The 21,526-nt window shown below is 35.6% G+C and overlaps 1 protein-coding gene across 1 annotated transcript in view; it reads left to right on the plus strand.

Moving 5' to 3' along the window:
• Positions 1-635: 635 nt before the first annotated feature.
• LOC117340578 (peroxidasin-like) overlaps positions 636-21,526 on the plus strand; it is a 23,108-nt gene continuing 2,217 nt past the window's right edge. The window contains exons 1-9 of the mRNA XM_033902338.1: positions 636-731; positions 7,868-8,209; positions 10,103-10,414; positions 11,377-11,670; positions 14,093-14,374; positions 14,519-14,794; positions 15,511-15,810; positions 17,429-17,779; positions 18,608-18,916. Of these exons, the coding sequence (XP_033758229.1) occupies positions 10,372-10,414; positions 11,377-11,670; positions 14,093-14,374; positions 14,519-14,794; positions 15,511-15,810; positions 17,429-17,779; positions 18,608-18,916 (1,855 nt within the window). The 5' untranslated portion in view covers positions 636-731; positions 7,868-8,209; positions 10,103-10,371. The remainder of the gene's footprint in view (positions 732-7,867; positions 8,210-10,102; positions 10,415-11,376; positions 11,671-14,092; positions 14,375-14,518; positions 14,795-15,510; positions 15,811-17,428; positions 17,780-18,607; positions 18,917-21,526) is intronic.

Here is a 21,526-nt window from a genome sequence, read left to right on the forward strand (position 1 = left end):
TTTGTGAATACCAAAAAAATTTGTTATGTCATAAAAATCCCTCCAGTAACAACTTTACAGACGCAACTCTTATATCATTCCATGTGTCATTGTTTTTACTCAACAGCAGAACAACATATAATGTGACTTTAAGGATGTGCTGGGTTTTCATTTCAATATGTATTATTTCATATGTGTAAACCTGCCTCTGTCTCCAGTAGGACAACATGACATTCCAACTGAGAGATACGATTAAATTCCCATTTTACGTTTTTATTAATCAGAAATATAAATTTTGACAAAATACAGTATTTACAGCTGAAAACAAAATGTTTAAGATTATGAATTATGTTTTTATAGCATGCCTTATGATGTCTACATTGCATTCCATTTCCGAATGAGATACCCTCATGCATTACTGTAAATTAATTAATTAATTTTGTTTGTCACATCTATAATGTAAATATTTTCCAACAATACTGGACATGAATTTGGTGCATGGAATTCATGTACATGTTTTGATCTCAAATTTTTTTTTTTTTTTTTTTGCGTGATACTATGACACATCTAACATTTATAGCTTAATCTAATGTTACCGACTATGATGTAATACATTCACTGACGTGAATATAATCACCTGTATCTGGCTGGTTTGTTTGTGCTTTTGTTGATCAGATCACATTATGACGATTTGAACATACAGGAAAGAGAACCACCATCAAACTATGAGTGTCTTGGTAATAATGCTGCAGGTAAGTCAATTGTCATACTGTTGTTGAACTGGCGACAGCTACATTTTTCAATGATGAAGTGTTTATTTTGTGGGGTAAGACGGTCTATTCGTAGATGGGATTGTGATGGACTGATCCCTCGTTCGAGTCCAAGTACGTGCAATCCTTTGTGTTCCGTTCTGGTTCTGATACGTTGGATTTGTACGTGAAAGGACAGTGCTGAAAATGTATCAAGCTGTTTGCGCCGAACGATAAGTCCGGGTTTCAGCTCTCAATGGAGTTCAATGAAAAGAGGCTGGTTATTGAAGGCCCTATAACCACACATTAGCGACGGATAAATATTGTTGTGATAAAGTAGTTGATAAGAATTTTAGATTGACATATTTATATATATGTCTGAACAAAACAACACTCATAATGATTTAAAAATTGAAATTATTCTATATACTAAGATGTTTGCGCTGAATGGCAGCTCTGGATGTCAGCTCTCAAAGGCGATACGTGAAACAAATTTTGTAGATAATCGTTGAAGCATTTTGGTTAATGTCATGACTTGGATCTCTGGGTTAATTTGAAGACATTTAATGATCTCAATATCCTTTCATCATTTTGACTATAAAAGGTGGGCTTTTGTCTCAGGTAACTTAAGATATCCTTACTGTACAATTTGGTTTAAGATGTCTAAATGTGTTATTGAGCAATCCATATCGTGCTTCATTTGGCCCAGCCCATCTATACATTCTCACCCCTAATATTCTGTCTTCACAAATAATTCTGGCAACAACTTTTACCTCTTACAATTGTCAGTGTTATCTGTAGTTTCAATACAACAAGAGGCCAAGAGGGCTTGCATCGCTAACGCTTGGATTTGACCAAAAGTCAAAATGTTCAGGTTCAATTCGTTAATAGCTATGTCAGTTGAAGTCGAACAATGCTATACATGGGCACGGGGTGGGGGTCAAAACTACTTTAAAATTATAACACATAGGAGTGTAGGAATTTCCCAGGGATTCATTTTACAATATGATTGTGTTTAAAGAAAATTAGAGCGGGAAATATCCCGGGTCTTTTTTGACATCAGGGTTTTATTTACCTTTTGATGGACAGCAACGCCATATAATGGTTGTTGGGCCAGGTTCTCAATGTTTTTAAAGATAGATCTTAAAGAAACTAGTTTTAAGTCGCTAGGGGTGAGAAAAGCCTCATGGGCCTATTTCTAAATCATAATTTTGTTTTTGTCCTGATGCTCAAGAAGACTTTATGTTGTTGGGTTCTTAACAATTTCAAAATAATAACCAAGAAACTAAGTCCCTTGTGAATAAATATCCCTGGGTATTTTGATTGTATGGTAAAGGGGTGGGGATCTCAATGGTTTCAAAACCATAACCAAGAAACACCTAGCAAGTCCCTTGGTGTATGGAAAAACCCAAGGGCCTACTAGTGTTTTTTAGTTTATCTCATAATACCCAACAAGACTATATACGGCTATGGTGTAGGGATCTCAACGATTTGAAAATATAACAAATTAATTAATTAATCAGCGGAAGAGAAAGACCAAAGAGCCTATTTGTTTATACAATGACCAGCAAACCTATATATGGGAATGGGGTAAGGATATCAACGGTTATTAATATATATATTGCAAAATGTCTCCATATTGGCTCCGCCCCTTGAGGTCAGCCCCACTATTTGTAGCTACGGATGCTACCAATTAAACATGAGCGATATACATCGCTTAGATCCAGAAAAGAATCATTTATAGTAATATAGTCAACTTGCTTTTATTTGGTCCTGCCCCGTAGCCCTAAGGTGGTCAGTCCCATAGATCTCCTTTTTTGTTAATTCCACACCAACTACGTATGTTACCTGTCAAATATGTATGATAGATGTGGTTCATGTCAGAGAAAAAGTCGCTTATAGTAATATAGCCAAATTTCTCCCTTCTCGCTCGCCCATCAGTACCTTGGGACTCAGCCTCACATTTCGTAGCGTATACAATCCCCACCACCTAGGGATGTCACCCGTCAAATGTGAGTGATATCTATGGTTAGTTTTAGAGTAGGTAACAATATAACCAAATTGTTCCCTTTTGGTCCTTGTATTTTACAGCGAGAATAAAGTAACAAATTTCCCATTGTGGCCTGCCATTTGAACTGCTGGCCTTGAATAAGATGCACCATGGGTTGTAAATCTTGCCATCGGACCCAACAACTACTACGTGTAGACCAGCTTTTTCATATTTAGTTATGTACCCCGCATAGCTTGAAAAGATAGATTACCTCTATGCCTAATATACACTGTCGACAATTAACAAACATATTGTATTAGATCTTTGAAATATTCTTGTGTCAATATCAATAATTTCTTCATATTGGAAACATCAAAATTGTAGAAAAATAGATACAAAGTATGTCATATGTATTATCAAGAGATTTGTCTCATGCATTATTAAAATTAAAACATTGGATAATGTAGACTTTACTAATACAAAATTCAGACAGCAGGCTAAGCCTATTCTAGTCCTTTCCAAATGAAGATATCCGTAATAACGAATTATAAAAATGTATGCCTAAATCTCTGCACAATGTTTCATTTCTGATTTTACTGAAATATTTGCTGATGAATCTTGATGTACAGGGTTCTGACAACATTGTGGTTTCTCTGACCTGAATAGTCTTCAAAGCCCATTTTGTTTGACATGTTGCAAATTTTACGCCTATGATGAGACCATGATACTATTTCGTAGTGTTATCAGCATTATACAGCTTTCCCAGGTCCTGCTTGAAAGTTGAGGTTTTTTTTTATTCAGATGTCAATAGGTTAAAACCCTTAATGCTCATGTACAATACGAATGGCGATGTGTGATGGTGTCTCTGTTGATAGGAAGTTAAACAATACGAAACCAAACACTCACAAGTCATTTTAAAGCGACGTATTGAGAAAATAAACGGCTGTCTAGCACTCCAACTACCACCCCGTTTGACTATAATTAAATATGTAATGACCACAGCTTAATACACTAATATTTATCCGTATATAACAGATAAATAGGGCAATATAATATAATAATATGTTAGGTGGTACCAGTAGAAGAGGACAGCGTTTTCAAATATTTACATCTTTGTTCTATTCTATCTTAACGAAACTTACCAGATAAAATATATATAACTATCAATGCTTATCCGAATGGATTTTGACAAGAAGATGCATGCAAAACTAAACAGATTCGAAGAGGAAACTAACGCAAATTGGCAGCCTGGGCCAGGCAAATCTTTTCAAAATAAGGATAATGATATTCCAAACGAAAGCTAACAGAATCCCTGGTGGTCTTTAAAAGACTCAAATTAACAAAAAATCATTTTTTGGTTAAATATGAATAACACCGAGCAGGCATATAAATCCTTTCCTGTACTCTTAAGACTTTTGATACAGAGTGGTGATAATTTTGAACGAATTGGTTTAAAATGTTACAAACAAATACATGTGCATATGTATAATCCTATGATTTGCAACTGACGGGGATGTGCTAGTAGTTGATGTGTACAGGTATGACAATTATTAACTACATCTATGTTTTTGTTGTCTGTGCGTCGGTTCGTGTATGTCTGATGTAGGGAAGTGCTAATATGTTTACGCAATCAAAAATGAATCACCTCCCTTTAATTACAATATAGTTTTTATTGATGCATTTCTGACGTGTTATCGTCTAGGTTTACACGCTTTAAAATAAACGGAGAAAAACATAATTATGTGATATTTAAAACATATTGAGATAAAACAATTGTGTTAGGAAACAGCGATAAGGTACTCACAGCCTATTATCTATTGTTTTACTGCCCGCAAACCGAACATTTGATATACACGTAAGTAGTGCGATATCTAATGCGTCAGATATTGATCTTTTTGGGTATTCTATATATATATATACAGGTATGCAACGGGTCTTATTACAAAGTCCCCGTATTCTATTTATAGACCAGGAAGTTATATAGCTAATATCGTCTTATATCTAATGTCGGGTATTATGGACTATGCACTGTTATATTTGGTGATATTGAATATTGTGCTGGCAGGTAAGTCGTAAGTACATAAACAACATTTGTAACAGACAGACAGACAGACAGATAGACAGACAGACAGACAGACAGACTCTTTGATATTCCTAATTATACATTTCTTAACATATGAATGCATATCAAATTAACCATCTCTGAGGCCATTACAGGTACCAAATCGGTAATGTTTACCATTAGTATGGCCCTCTTGTCTCAATTAAGTTTTATATAGTTTGAGCTACTGAGCATAAATTGACACTCTCTTTAGTCTGGAATGTTAAAATTTAATGGTCAAATTTAACATTATTTAATACGAAATTAACTTAAAAGTCGAACAATTCATTGCGAGTTTTGAACAGCGACGGACACTGGATAATACAATGTACATAGTCTACACATCACGGTATCGCTTTCGTAACGGTGGGATAATTTGATATGTTCTCCAAGTTTCCTCGTATATTTTGAGAAATACAGACTAATCAACCATAATGGATTAGGACCATGTGAAGTATGAATTGAGCGATACGTTTGTAATGTTTCTGAACATGCTACCCTCTACAATCCAATAACGGACATCCTTCACGACTTACGTGAAGGACAGAATCTATCGAACATATAGTCTTACTAGACATCGCTGTATACATCCAATAACCAAATCGCCCATGTTGTGACAGGTGTCGGGTATATCTTCTCGAAACTTTGGCACATCCGTGTGGCATGTCTTTGAACAAGGTCGACGTCTTGGTGTGAATGTTGTTTTGGATGAGTCCAAAGCTCTGGTCCATATATTATACGCGACTGCACTTTAGTTTCTATCAATTTGTTACTGTGTGTTGTGTGTTGTATATCACGCTGTGTAGACTTGTATGTTGTATATAAACGATGTGTAGACTTGTGTGTTGTATATAAACACTGTGTAGACTTGTGTGTTGTATATAACGCTGTGTATACTTGTGTGTTTTATATAAACGCTGTGTAGACTTGTGTGTTGTATATAACGCTGTGTAGACTTGTGTGTTGTATATAACGCTGTGTAGACTTGTGTGTTGTATATAAACGCTGTGTAGACTTGTGTGTTGTATATAAACACTGTGTAGACTTGTGTGTTGTATATAAACGCTGTGTAGACTTGTGTGTTGTATATACACACTGTGTAGACTTGTGTGTTGTATATACACACTGTGTAAACCTGCGTGTTGTATATAAACGCTGTGTAGACTTGTGTGTTGTATATACACACTGTGTAGACTTGTGTGTTGTATATACACACTGTGTAGACTTGTGTGTTGTATATCAACACTGTGTAGACCTGTGTGTTGTATATAACGCTGTTTAGATTTGTGTGTTGTATATAAACCCTGTGTAGACTTGTGTTTTGTATATAAACACTGTGTAGACTTGTGTGTTGTATATAAACCCTGTGTAGACTTGTGTGTTGTATATAAACACTGTGTATACTTATGTGTTTTATATCAACGCTGTGTAGACCTGTGTGTTGTATATAAACACTGTGTAGACTTGTGTGTTGTATATAAACACTGTGTAGACTTGTGTGTTGTATATAAACGCTGTGTAGACTTGTGTGTTGTATATAAACGCTGTGTAGACTTGTGTGTTTTATATAAACACTTTGCTGCCTTGTGCGTTGTATATAAACCCTGTGTAGACTTGTGTGTTGTATATAAACACTGTGTAGACTTGTGTGTTTTATATAAACGCTGTGTAGACTTGTATGTTGTATATAAACACTGTGTAGACTTGTGTTGTATATACACGCTGTGTAGACTTGTGCGTTGTATATAAACGCTGTGTAGACTTGTGTGCTGTATATAAACCCTGTGTAGACTTTTGTGTTGTATATAAACGCTGTGTAGACTTGTGTGTTTTATATAAACACTGTGTATACTTGTGTGCTGTATATAACGCTGTGTAGACTTGTGTGTTGTACATAAACGCTGTGTAGACTTGTGTGCTGTATATAAACGCTGTGTAGACTTGTGTGTTGTATATAAACGCTGTGTAGACTTGTGTGTTGTATATAAACACCGTGTAGACCTGTGTGTTGTATATAACGCTGTGTAGACCTTTGTGTTGTATATAACGCTGTGTATACTTGTGTGTTGTATATAAACGCTGTGTAGACTTGTGTGCTGTATATAAACGCTGTGTAGACTTGTATGTTGTATATAAACGCTGTGTATACTTGTGTGTTGTATAAAAAACACTGTGTAGGCTTGTATGTTGTATATAAACGCTGTGTAGACCTGTGCGTTGTGTATAAACGCTGTGTAGACTTGTGTGTTGTATATAAACGCTGTGTAGACTTGTATGTTGTATATAAACGCTGTATAGACATGTGTGTTGTATATAAACACTTTGTTGACTTGTGCGTTGTATATAAACGCTGTGTAGACATGTGTGTTGTATATAGACGCTGTGTAGACTTGTAGGATGTATATAAACGCTGTGTAGACTTGTGTGTTGTATATACACGCTATATTGACTTGTGTGTTGTGTATAAACGCTGAGTAGATTTGTGTGTTGTATATAAACACTGTGTAGACTTGTGTGTTGTATATAAACGCTGTGTAGACTTGTGTGTTGTATATAAACGCTGTGTAGACTTGTGTGTTGTATATATACACTGTGTAGACTTGTGTGTTGTATATAAATACTGTGTAGACTTGTGTGTTTTATATAAACACTGTGTAGACCTGTGTGTTGTATATAACGCTGTGTAGACTTGTGTGTTGTATACAAACGCTGTGTAGACTTGTGTTTTGTATATAAACACTGTGTAGACTTGTGTGTTGTATATAACGCTGTGTAGACTTGTGTGTTGTATACAAACGCTGTGTAGACTTGTGTTTTGTATATAAACACTGTGTAGACTTGTGTGTTGTATACAAACGCTGTGTAGACTTGTGTTTTGTATATACACGCTGTGTAGACTTGTGTGTTGTATATAAACACTGTGTAGACTTTGTGTTTCGTTCAAGATGATGACACAGCTTTTTTCACTTCTCACAAAGGTTATTTGGCTTTTCAGAAACAGCCTCAGACTTCCTTTTTTTCCAGCATTTGGGGCTTCATGTTTTGTAGTATCGGCAGTCCCAAGTATTGATGTCCAGTCGTCCCCCGTTGCCACAGTAACAGAGGGAGCCGTGTTGTGGCTGACCTGTACGTATGACCTGGACGGAGGGACACTTGGACTGTTACAGTGGAGTGATAGGGACGGTGGTAATGCTGCCACAGCCACTCCTTCATCTACACCTCCATGTTATACATCATCTCCTGATGACTACAGTCCAGTCTGTAACCTGGCCTCTAATGAAGTCAGACTTGGAATCCTCAACCATGTACACGGTGATACATACAGCTGTAGAGTATACCTGTCCGACTCCACACTGATAGGACCTGAGTCAACACAGGTGTCTGTTGTAGGTAAGTTGTGGTTTATTATACAACGATTCACAATGTGGTAGTAAATCAGTATAAAATCATTATAAAAGCACTGGCCCAATAGCTACTGAGAGAGAGGTGGAATGTGAATCATTATAAAAGCACTGGCCCAATAGCTACTGAGAGAGAGGTGGAATGTGTATAGACGTATAACAAACAAGATATAAATTGCTAAATATAACAACAGAAACAATACAATCAAAGCAGAAAGAAAGGACAATTGCTTACCAGTATGGTCCAGACTAGAAATGAAACTTTTTTTTCAAGTTTTTCTCATTCTAATTACCTAAATATATGTTGTATACACTTTGTTAAAATACTCAAACCACAACTAAATTGCTGGCGATGTTCGCATTTCTGGTCCCCGTTTTTGATGGGAAAAAATACAAAATACGAAAAATAAATTTTGCATTTTGAGATGCAAAGTATATGGGAAAAAAACAAAAAACAAAGAAACAGAAAGAAAGCGGAAAAAAGAACGGAGTTAGAACTTCCTGAAAAATAAGCCACGGAAAAATGCACATGATAAAGATAAGCTATATTGCAACACTGTGCAAGTGTGAATTTAAGGGTTTACATTTGAGTTTCATTTATTTACAGAATCCCACTGAAGTAGATCAACCATCAATTCTAAGGTATCCAATATGGTATTTTAGTGATTTCTGATGAATTGTATCGTAATTAAATAAGTTACATTTGTTCTGTGAATGCAGTTATGTGAAATCATGTTAGCTATCAAAATATACAAGTTTTCATATAAAGAGCAATGCTTTTTTTCATCTGAGCATTATATCATCACTCTAGTTTTGAATGGGCAAAAGAATAGGGTGAATCATAAGTTTCGTTTTAGATAGTAAGGCAAATTATTTCATTAGATAGATGTCTTCGTACATAATTTTGTGTTAAACAAGCATCATGTAGAGAACCTCTCTGACTGTTCGTGAAATACACTTGTATCAACTAAATAGCCTCACTGGCTGTATAAGAATACTTTTATTTATTATACGATTTCCAATTTGTATTTCCGGCATTTTCTAGCATTTCTCTTTATATTATAATTGGTATTTCTCCGCATTTTGTCTCCATTCGTATTTGACATGCTCTCATCTCGTATTTCTCCGTGTTTGGAATATTTTCCCGCATCCTTTTCCGTGTTTAATCCGAAATTTCGAAAAATGGGAGACCAAATATTCACATCCGTATTATTCATGGACAAGATATGAAATAGAGACACTGGTGTAACCCAAGTTTTCATGTATTTTTTTTATTAACTGTGTAAGTTTGATGTGTTCAATATTATGTAGACAGAATACACATATTTTCTATACATTTTTTTTATTTACTAGACAATAGACTGATACAATGCACAACAACGTGACGTCATGCACGTATGACGTCAGAAGCGTATTCTCAAAGTGATCAGGCTGATAAACATGATAATGTGTCGGTTCTGGTGAATGAAAATACTCTTCTGTAAAATATTTTACGTAATTATGCAAAGATAGCGTTATCCTTGATATTCAACAATCATTTTGTCGGCATTCCGTCATCGTTACAAGTACAATTATGACGTCATAACATAAGTCACTATTGCTAGCATATGTTGCTATAAGTAATTTTCAAGTAAGTATATAAAAGACAGTTTTTGGCAGTGTCATTTATTGTTGAAATTCATACATATACTTTCTGTGATGATTATCTCATGAATTTTATCTGTCGAGGATTTATACTTTTGTTTGTTAAAACTTGAATGATGAACTTTGTTTAAAAATGTGAGATTTCATCTTAGTCTCTAGCTCCTACACTGTGACATTGCTTTGCGAAGTTTGAGAAGATAGAGGTTATATATGTAATTACTGATTACTCTCTGTTTAGTCCCCGTACCAAGCGTTACCTTCACGTCCCCTGTCAGTGACACAGTGACAGTGACACCAGGGGGCAGTCAGGTTTACACATCTGTAACCGGAAGTTGTCGTCCTCCTGCCCGAATAGACTGGTACAAAGATGGTGTAAACGTCACAACTCAGACCGGAAGTGTTACTAGTGATGGGGACAAGTTTGTGACCACCAGTTCTTTTACACTGACCGGGACGAAAGGAGACAGTCAAGCCACTATCCATTGTAGGGCTAGTAATGTGGACGGAATGACCCCTGTCCAGTCTGGTGCTAAAACGTTTGTTGTTCAATGTAAGTATGTTTTTCTTGTAGTGTTTAAATCTTACTGGATTGGTTAATCTCATATCATCAATGGATCATATGAGCGGAATGAGGTATATATGTCACTTAATTTTGATGTACTGTAAACATATTGTTAGATTTCAGGGCATTGCTAACCACGAGTTACATAAAGGATCCCACCGATATTTAATTCATGTACTATATCAATAAATAAAAGAAATCAAGAAAATTATAAAAATATCCGAAATAAGAGGTAATGTATATTGTTCATAATGTCAGCAGACGGCATCTATCACATCTATTATGATAATGTGAAAAGGCAATTTAACAAAGACATAACTGAGTAGTTATCTGTTGCCTTTGTTTGCTTTTGAAATTCCATTATTCACCGATACTATATGAGAATTGGGTGGGGTCAGTTAAGGAGTTAAACCTGTACGCGAGTTCAGTATGCTACTTCTTCAAACCTTTCATTGCCAGTCGTTTGTCACAATCAGGTAAAGAACATAGTCGGAAGTAGCGACTTTTCCAATATTGCTTTTGATATCCTAACGGGTAGTAAACTATATAGATGCATGGTTTACCAATATTTGAACAACACAGTTCAGACCAAAACAAGGCTTATAAAACAAGAAAATAATCTCGGTTAGTAATACTAATGAAGGTAATGATTGAATCTGTATAACATTTTATTTTTTTATTAATACAAGGAAAATTACTTGCTAACTCCAATCATTTTAACATTTAAAATTATATCTACATATGAAATAAAGAATCATGTTGCAGGGAAGGAATGCAATATTTTCTTCTGACATCGAAATACGATATTTCAACCCAATGGTTTGATTACAAATAAATGGAAGCTTTTTGTTTTGATATATCTGATAAATCAGAAATCATACATGTGTAAAACTTCCATTAAGCAGTTACCAAAACTACTTGTTTTCTGTGAAAAAAATCTACTACCACAGGGCCACCAGATGGACCGCCAGTTATATCCGGGTATAAAAGCGGTTCCATCTTGTATTTGAGCGAGACATTATCGCTCAGTTGCCGGCAGCAGGGTGGGAACCCTCGGTCTACCCTGACCTGGACTGGATTGTGTGGGGGAATCCCCGCCACAGATGGCAGCTCAGTGACAGAGTCGGTGTCTACCATCACAATGACTGTCACGAAAGGATACAACCAGGGGACGTGTGTCTGTGTGTCTACACACCCACAACCTCAGGCTCAGGACAGGACACAGGTCACATTTACTGTACACTGTAAGTATACCTACCTCAGACACATGTCACATTTACTGTACACTGTAAGTATACCTACCTCAGACACAGGTCATATTTACTGTACACAGTAAGTATACCTACCTCAGACACAGGTCACATCTACTGTACACAGTAAGTATACCTACCTCAGACACAGGTCACATTTACTGTACACTGTAAGTATACCTACCTCAGACACAGGTCACATTTACTGTATACTGTAAGTATACCTACCTCAGACACAGGTCACATTTACTGTACACAGTAAGTATACCTACCTCAGACACAGGTCACATTTACTGTACACTGTAAGTATACCTACCTCAGACACAGGTCATATTTACTGTACACTGTAAGTATACCTACCTCAGACACAGGTCACATTTACTGTACACTGTAAGTATACCTACCTCAGACACAGGTCACATTTACTGTACACTGTAAGTATACCTACCTCAGACACAGGTCAATTTACTGTACACAGTAAGTATACCTACCTCAGACACAGGTCACATTTACTGTACACTGTAAGTATACCTACCTCAGACACAGGTCATATTTACTGTACACTGTAAGTATACCTACCTCAGACACAGGTCACATTTATTGTACACTGTAAGTATACCTACATCAGACACAGGTCACATTTACTGTATACTGTAAGTATACCTACCTCAGACACAAGTCACATTTACTGTATACTGTAAGTATACCTACCTCAGACACGGGTCACATTTACTGTATACTGTAAGTATACCTACCTCAGACACGGGTCACATTTACTGTATACTGTAAGTATACCTACCTCAGACACGGGTCACATTTACTGTATACTGTAAGTATACCTACATCAGACACAGGTCACATTTACTGTATACTGTAAGTATACCTACCTCAGACACGGGTCACATTTAATGTACACTGTAAGTATACCTACCTCAGACACGGGTCACATTTACTGTAGACTGTAAGTATACCTACCTCAGACACGGGTCACATTTACTGTACACTGTAAGTATACCTACCTCAGACACGGGTCACATTTAATGTACACTGTAAGTATACCTACCTCAGACACTGGTCGCATTTACTGTACACTGTAAGTATACCTACCTCAGACAACGGTCACATTTACTGTATACTGTAAGTATACCTACCTCAGACACAGGTCACATTTACTGTACACTGTTAGTATACCTACCTCAGATATACGTCATATTTACTGTACACTGTAAGTATACCTACCTCGGACACGGGTCACATTTACTGTACACTGTAAGTTTAACTACCTCAGACACAGGTCACATTTACTGAAGCATCAAATGGAGGTTTTGATGTACAAAAGAAAAAGTGTCAAAGCTTTTGAAACATGTTTTTTCGGCTAGCCGTCTAATTTTGTTTTGGCCCCGGATATGACGCGACAGGTGGCGTTGCTGGTCAAGATGAAGTATGTGATTGGTCAATGTAGCGGTCAATGCAAAATGCAAATATGCAGTTAAAAGATAAGATTGAATGCAAGCTAAATAAGTGGATGTATCTTTTTAAATGACACATAAATAAAATCATATTCCTGATTCTAATGCAGTCTTATTATTACCAAAAATGATTCAAACTGATCTAAGGTTGTTATCCGTTCTGAAACGCATTAGTTCGTTGATTTATTTCACCAGCAGTATTACATTATAATCACCAGCATTAAAACTACATTGTATGCCGTTTATCTTTTTTAAAGATATTTCTTGTCAATATAAAAGTTAAGATTTGTGAGTATATGGTATTTCAATGATGAATTCAAAAAGATATTATGCCTAGATAAAACTATTAGCTATTGGTGATTGTTGCGGAAGAGTGTTTTCACTCTATATACACCAATATCACTGTCTTAAATAGCCAGAACAGAAGTATAACAAGACAGTTGTATGAAAAAGCGCTGAGTCAAAGGGAGCGTTTCGCTTTATGTGATGACGCTGATTCAACTTCACATATACTGTACTAGTGCTGTTGAAAAAATGTGTTGGATTGCGAATACAGCGTTGTGCTGTTATGTTTAAATGATCAAGTGATAAAGTTGAGGGGTTACTCCATTTATATAAATGAAGGATTTCTAACAGTGAGGCTAACATTTTAATATTTTTTTCACAAGTGAAAAATTGAAAATATTAGTTACACGTGTGAAATATATAAACTGCTAGCTATTCTGTTTTACATCGTTATAGCAAAATATGACGGGTCCGCTTTGAAATGTGTCTTGATTGGTCAAATCAGAAAAAAAGTGACAACTTTCTATATACCAGTTATGTTGTTATAGATGTGCGCCAATCCATCACTGTTTATATAACAAAAGTGGTGAAACGCTAACGTTTTTGAATCTGCAAAGAACACGGTTACAGTATACACCATTAATATACACTTTTATAATTAGACCCTCCCAGTGGCCCGGTCATTATCCTGACACCGACACATCCATGGTTGGAGGGAGAGAGCGGGACACTGAGTTGTAGCTACACTGAGGGTTTCCCAGCTCCAGCCAGGATTGAATGGTTTCTTAACAGTCTCCAGACAGGACAGTCAGCGCCATCTATCACACTTACTCCTCTCAACAAGGCCGACAACAGAGCCAAGTATTCCTGTCGTGTGAAGAATGATTTCACTGACGTCAAACTTACTAACCTGACGTCATCAGCCACATATCTCAATGTAGAATGTAAGTATAGTTACAGGACACAATGCGCTATCTACCCGATTTCTAGAGAAAGTATTTTTAATATCAAAGTTAACAATATTTATAGATCCTATAATTATTGAAATTACATCATTGATAGCATTGGTTTATAATTTCCGGATGCAGATACACCGCTGGTGACATTGAATTCTACCCACATGATCATAGTTGAAGGTCAAAATATACAACTAACTTGTGACGCGGAAGGAAACCCTACGCCAACAGTTGAGTGGCTACGTGGAGATACATCAGTACAGACAGGACAAGGGACCTCCGTGACCCTGACCTTGGGTGACATAGATCGCTCAGCGACAGATAACTACACCTGTCGGGCGGAGGGCGTGTCATCTGTGCAGGGGAGACAACTAATCACACAGAGACTTGCCTATACACTGGTTAAATGTAAGATTACCATGTACTTTGTATTATGAGACTATAAAAGTCCATAAAAGTAGTAAAATCAGTAATGCTGTAAAAAGTGAATAAATAAGTTAATTATTCAATTTAAGGTTTGATATGTCACGAACTCTTAAGAGAAGGTCACAATTAACCGTACAGCATATCCTAAATACCTTATGTTAAAATTTTCATTTTTTCTTAGATAACTTAAGCGTATCGATCATTCATTGTCCCGAGATATTCTTGGGAATCTACCGATCACAATCAAAGTGCTTGTTTTTGTCATCACTTTCCCAGTTGGATTGCTCTTTTGCTTGACCCTGTATCGGTAATACCTAAACTGTCGAATGAGCAATCGTTATGGGTTTAAGCCTTAGTCAGACATACCTATCTCACTATAATCTTCATGTAGCTCCAATGTCACTACTTAGCGATGTATTCCACAAATACATATGAAACGTATATGTAAATTAGTAGTTAATCTTTTATCAATGACATAACTCCGCTTTTTGCTAGTTCTCGTCTCATCTGCTGTACTACAGTTGGTGTTTTGTCATTGTCATTGCCTCCCTCCTGTTTAGCAAGCATTGTAAGAAATTGGGATTACATTTGAGTTTGAACTGATCAAGATCACCTTTTAGCAGTTTGTGCGCATGACTGGTATTTGTTTTATCACAATTGGGAGATCATATCATCTAGTATTTTTACCTATTTGCCAGATCCCCCATATGTAGTGGTGGTGGCGCCGCCTGATGTAGAAGAGGGAGACATGGATATCCGTTTGGTGTGTCAGACTGTAGGAGAACCCAACACGCTGACAAGTCAGTCCTGGACACAGACCATTGACCAGACCCTCATTGCTGACAGATTCACGTATGAAGCAACAACACCGGACAAAATAATATTAGAAGAGGTTTCCCTGTACGACACAGGGATGTATACATGTAGTGTTAGCAACGGTATAGCGGACAGACAAGGACAGACTCTACAATCCAACAGTTATGTGTTAAATGTTAAAGGTATATATGCAAACAGTACTACAGTCGAACAGTGTTATGTTAAATGTTAAAGTTATATATGTACACAGTACTACAGTCCAACAGTTCTGTGTTAAATGTTAAAGGTATATATGCAAACAGTACTACAGTCCAACAGTGTTATGTTAAATGTTAAAGTTATATATGTTACAGTACTACAGTCCAACAGTTCTGTGTTAAATGTTATAGGTATATGTGTTAACAGTACTACAGTCCAACAGTTCTGTGTTAAATGTTATAGGTATATGTGTTAACAGTACTACAGTCCAACAGTTCTGTGCTAAATGTTAAAGGTAATGTTTTAACAGTAATACAGTCCAACAGTTCTGTGTTAAATGTTAAAGGTATATGTGTTAACAGTACTACAGTCCAACAGTTCTGTGTTAAATGTTAAAGGTAATGTGTTAACAGTACTACAGTCCAACAGTTCTGTGTTAAATGTTATAGGTATATGTGTTAACAGTACTACAGTCCAACAGTTCTGTGCTAAATGTTAAAGGTAATGTTTTAACAGTAATACAGTCCAACAGTTCTGTGTTAAATGTTAAAGGTATATATGTTACAGTACTACAGTCCAACATTTCTGTGTTAAATGTTAAAGGTAATGTGTTAACAGTACTACAGTCCAACATTTCTGTGTTAAATGTTAAAGGTATATATATGTTAACTGTACTAATCAGTCCAACAGTTCTGTGTTAAACGTTACAGTTATATATGAAACTAGTACTATAGTCTAATAGTGCTGTGTTAAACAGTAAATACAAAGTGTTTCACTCTTTTCTTTTAAATCATATATTATAGGTAATCATATTACGGTGTATAAGTATATCTGTGACTTCCTCAGACAAAGTAGGAGACTTACTGGGATTACTTTGTACCTAATCCTTTGTCCGTGTATTTAGTCAGGTTTCGTTTCATTTGTTTAACGTCCTATCAACAACTAAACTCATTTACGGACGGCCTCCCGTGCGTGCGACACGCATGCGTGTGTCGAGTGCGTATATGTGTTTTAGGAGGCTGCGGTATTATCATGATAAGTATCCTTGTGAAAGTCATGACCAACTGTTAAAATACTGATAAAACAAAATGAGTTTTGATAAGGACTTTCTATTTTAGATGTCGTAGTACGTCATTCAAAATGATCGTTTTCTCCGATTTCTTATCGGCCTTAATGAATGATTATTCTGTTTAAAAGAATGAGTCTGATCTACTTTCATATAAGTTATGAAACTATCACTGAAATGAAAGGGCGTTGAATATGATTGCCACACCCCTGTCTCTAAATACTTGGGCTCACAAGAATTTAGTATTTTAAAACAAATTCATAATTATCTGAGATAGTCATAAAGGTCAATTATTCTACTTTACTCGGTATTTTGACAATTGATGAATGTATTGGATAAAAAAATAAACAAGTATGAAAAAATGGGTATTCTACGGATATCGAGAACTTAATAGGATGAGTTTTTATTGCATTTCAGTCAAACTAATGTGATTTAAAATGATCTATTAATTTACACGGTTTTGCATTGTATCCATACCATATTCATAATATTATCATTGGTGTACATATATCATAATATATTTGGTGTCATTATAGTTGCCCCGAAATTCAATTCAAGTGGACAGAACCACAACTTCTATAGCAGGCTGCATGAACAAGTGACCATAAAGATTCCGTTCTACAGCAACCCTCCTGTTACATCTACTGATGACCTAGAATGGACAAAGATGTCCTCTGGTGCTCGGAATACCCCATCTTTTAAGTTTGGCCTTACTGAGGAGATCATTGACCTATCAATCAAGGGAAGGACTGTTACATTCCCTGGTCAGGCGGCTGTTATGACTCTGTTGTCATTTGACCAGTCATTAGCTGGCGACTACACCGTTACTGTTTACAACGACGGTAGACGTCGACACTCTACTACTACATTTTCCATATCTCCATCTGGTGAGTCAAAAATGAAAGACAAATAAAAGATGTATAGGTAGATCTATATGTTCTCTAGGTATGATCTCAATAGCTGATCTGACGGAATGAAAAAGACACACTCACACACTTGTTGTCAATTGTCTTGCTTGTATAAACTGATGAAGGAAAGTGAACCTCGTGCAGCTTAAGTGAACTGCGAAGCAGTTCATGTACGGTTCCATGTAATGTAATGCTTTGCATTTTTTTGTTTGCTTACCGGCGTCATTTTCTCCATTTAAGGGCATACTCTCAAACAAAAACCAAGGAAAAGCTATATGGCTAGTATAACACTTTGTTAGCCTATTTAAGATTTAAATGAGACCCTTCTGTGCGGCCTAATTAACATTTTCAGATACACAAATCAAAACACTTTAGTTGAATATGCAGGATATTACTAAAACCATCACAAAATCATAACTTTTCACTGACTTATGTTTTAAGTGCATGAGATCCTGGATGACTAGTGTACACTTAACAACTCAGGTTACCGAATAAGATTATTGCGCAGAATAATTATGAAGTACGTGGTTATCAAGTTTGCGAAAATAGTAGAAACAATAATCTTTAAAGATTATCTACCTATAGAATACATTACAAACGCATAGAAGTAAAAAGAAAATTAAAGCGCGGACAAAAATATTAATGACTCCAGGACAGATTAATTAAGAGGTTAAAGGTTTTTGCTGAATCTTAGCTGAAAATACTGGTTTATTTTACGACATAATGTTCTTTATTTCAGCACAATTATTTGTAAAAGAGGCATGATAAAGAATCCATACTTACGTTTTTAATAAATTTATGCAACAGGCCCTCCTGAAATGCCTTCAAATTTTCAAGAGATAGAAACCACTGCAACGAGTATTACTGTACAATGGACTAAAGGTTTCAATGGCGGCCGCTCCCAGACATTTATTATTCTGTATAGACCTGAGGGAGGAACCAGGACAGAAACAGTATCAGTGAGGGAACGACAACAGTCAACATACACCAAGGAATTAACGGGTCTGAATCCTAACACCAGATACCAACTCAACATGTACGCTTATAACGAAGAGGGGAACAGCTCACTCAGCAGTGTGGTGGATATAATCAGTAAAACCAACCAAGAATCTTCATGTACGTGTAAGGTAGCACACCACAGTAAGACAGCCTGGCCATGGGCAATTTTTTTGTTAAGCAAATAACTCCTGTATTATGATATGTATAAAAAATGAAAAAATAAATGTACACTATAATTGGTATATCCAGTATGAAGTAGTACATACAGGCTTCACATTTATTAAAACAAAAGTCAATAAATTGGTTCCGGATTTTAAATATCCGGATCTTCCGAACGTGTGTTTACACAGGAAATTTAGTTTCGCCTACAGCGCAAAATGGAAGCCCACAGAAAAGGTAAGATAGCGGAAAAACTTAATTTACAACATATGTCCAAACAAGATTAATTCTGTCTTTGGGATAGAGATATTTAATTTTAAATAGGTTTCAGAAAAAAAATTGTGTAGAGAATTGTGCCATTTTGGGTCAAATATCATAATATTTTGCAATTTTTGAGAATTTTTTAAGCTGTTACCATGGTATTCACAGCTCTAAAAATCACAGAAAATATCAGTTTACTTATCCTTCAGAGCTCTATTAAAATTGCAAATGTTGTACAGATTTCAAATATATATACTTTATTAGAGGTTATATGTAAGGTTAACTGGCAATGTTTACATATCTAAAGCGTGTGCCATATTTTTCAGAATTTGGCATTTTTACTGTACACTGCTACCTTATAAGGGCTGAAAAATGTAATTTTTTGGAAATTGTGCTTAATTATGCTTGATTAAGCTTCATTTTAGTTCATTATTGCTGAAAAATGCATAAAAACAATTTAAAACTTGTTTATTATCTGGCTTGTCATATTAGAGGAATCAAGGGAGGTAACTCGCATATTTACCCTTTTTAAGGGTGGGTTAATTAAGCATAATGTTAATGAGTCAGTGTAAATTGAAAAGATATTCTATGTTTTATAACAAACCCAAAATAACTTATTGGGTATCTAACAAACCATATAGACTGAATTCTGGTTTGTTTTACCTGATTTATTACCCCGTATCCATGGAAACTATTACAGTAAGTGTTATTTTTTGAAATATTTGGTGAAACCATTATTTTCAATTTATTTATACATTGGTAAGCATGTAATTTCAATTGATGGAGTGTACGGTTGATACAATATTGTCAATTATTGTCACTTCCTTCGGTAAAGCAGAAAAAATAGCATTTTCCGCATAAAATGGGATCAGCGGACACTTTCATATGATCATTGGTACATATCTGAATTACCGGGGTGGAAACAGATGACTGTAATGTCATAGGCATGACATTTTGAAATCTTGGATGTCATGTCATGATTTATCAGTTAGAATATTGCATGTGTTGCTAAGCTGAGGTTTGGAAAGGAATTTGGTTATTTATTATGACACCATTGAGTATTTATGACGTCATAGATACCATCTGATGACGTCATAGTTACTGATGACGTCATGATAACTATGACGTCATATTACAAGGCTAAATTTGATAGTTGTATAGTATTTTTTTGCTTGATTACATGCACAGAGACTCAAAGTACCACATTCAACTCAAAACACAACTTTATTCAAGAGATATACAGAATTATGGGAGTTTTCATCTTTAAAATTACCTCCCCTTATTACTGGATTGGGAGAAAAAGTTGTCAAAATACACCTCTCAGGGAAATCAGCAATACTCGGTGACTATTAAAGATACACACTAACCCGATATGTCATTTTGTTCGTCGGAACATATTCTAGACATTCATGGGTTTTTTAGTAAAATTAGAATTAACAAAAGTGATGTATAAGGTAGCACACCACAGTAAGACAGCCTGGCCATGGGCAATTTTTTTGTTAAGCAAATAACTCCTGTATTATGATATGTATAAAAAATGAAAAAATAAATGTACACTATAATTGGTATATCCAGTATGAAGTAGTACATACAGGCTTCACATTTATTAAAACAAAAGTCAATAAATTGGTTCCGGATTTTAAATATCCGGATCTTCCGAACGTGTGTTTACACAGGAAATTTAGTTTCGCCTACAGCGCAAAATGGAAGCCCACAGAAAAGGTAAGATAGCGGAAAAACTTAATTTACAACATATGTCCAAACAAGATTAATTCTGTCTTTGGGATAGAGATATTTAATTTTAAATAGGTTTCAGAAAAAAAATTGTGTAGAGAATTGTGCCATTTTGGGTCAAATATCATAATATTTTGCAATTTTTGAGAATTTTTTAAGCTGTTACCATGGTATTCACAGCTCTAAAAATCACAGAAAATATCAGTTTACTTATCCTTCAGAGCTCTATTAAAATTGCAAATGTTGTACAGATTTCAAATATATATACTTTATTAGAGGTTATATGTAAGGTTAACTGGCAATGTTTACATATCTAAAGCGTGTGCCATATTTTTCAGAATTTGGCATTTTTACTGTACACTGCTACCTAAGAACCTATACGATAAAGTCAGATATAAATACTATTGTACTCATAGAATATATAAAGGCTACACAACGAGTGGTTGTTGGATATGGAATTTATTTCACACGAGTAAGTCATTTTTTTCAAAAGACACGAGCCTTAGCGAGTGCCTTTGGCAAGAGTGTCTTTGGTATTTAAAAAATAGACCTTGTCAAATATCGTTATCAAAG

Source organism: Pecten maximus, chromosome 13, assembly GCF_902652985.1.
Source record: "Pecten maximus chromosome 13, xPecMax1.1, whole genome shotgun sequence".
NCBI classification, from domain to species: Eukaryota; Metazoa; Mollusca; class Bivalvia; order Pectinida; family Pectinidae; genus Pecten; species Pecten maximus.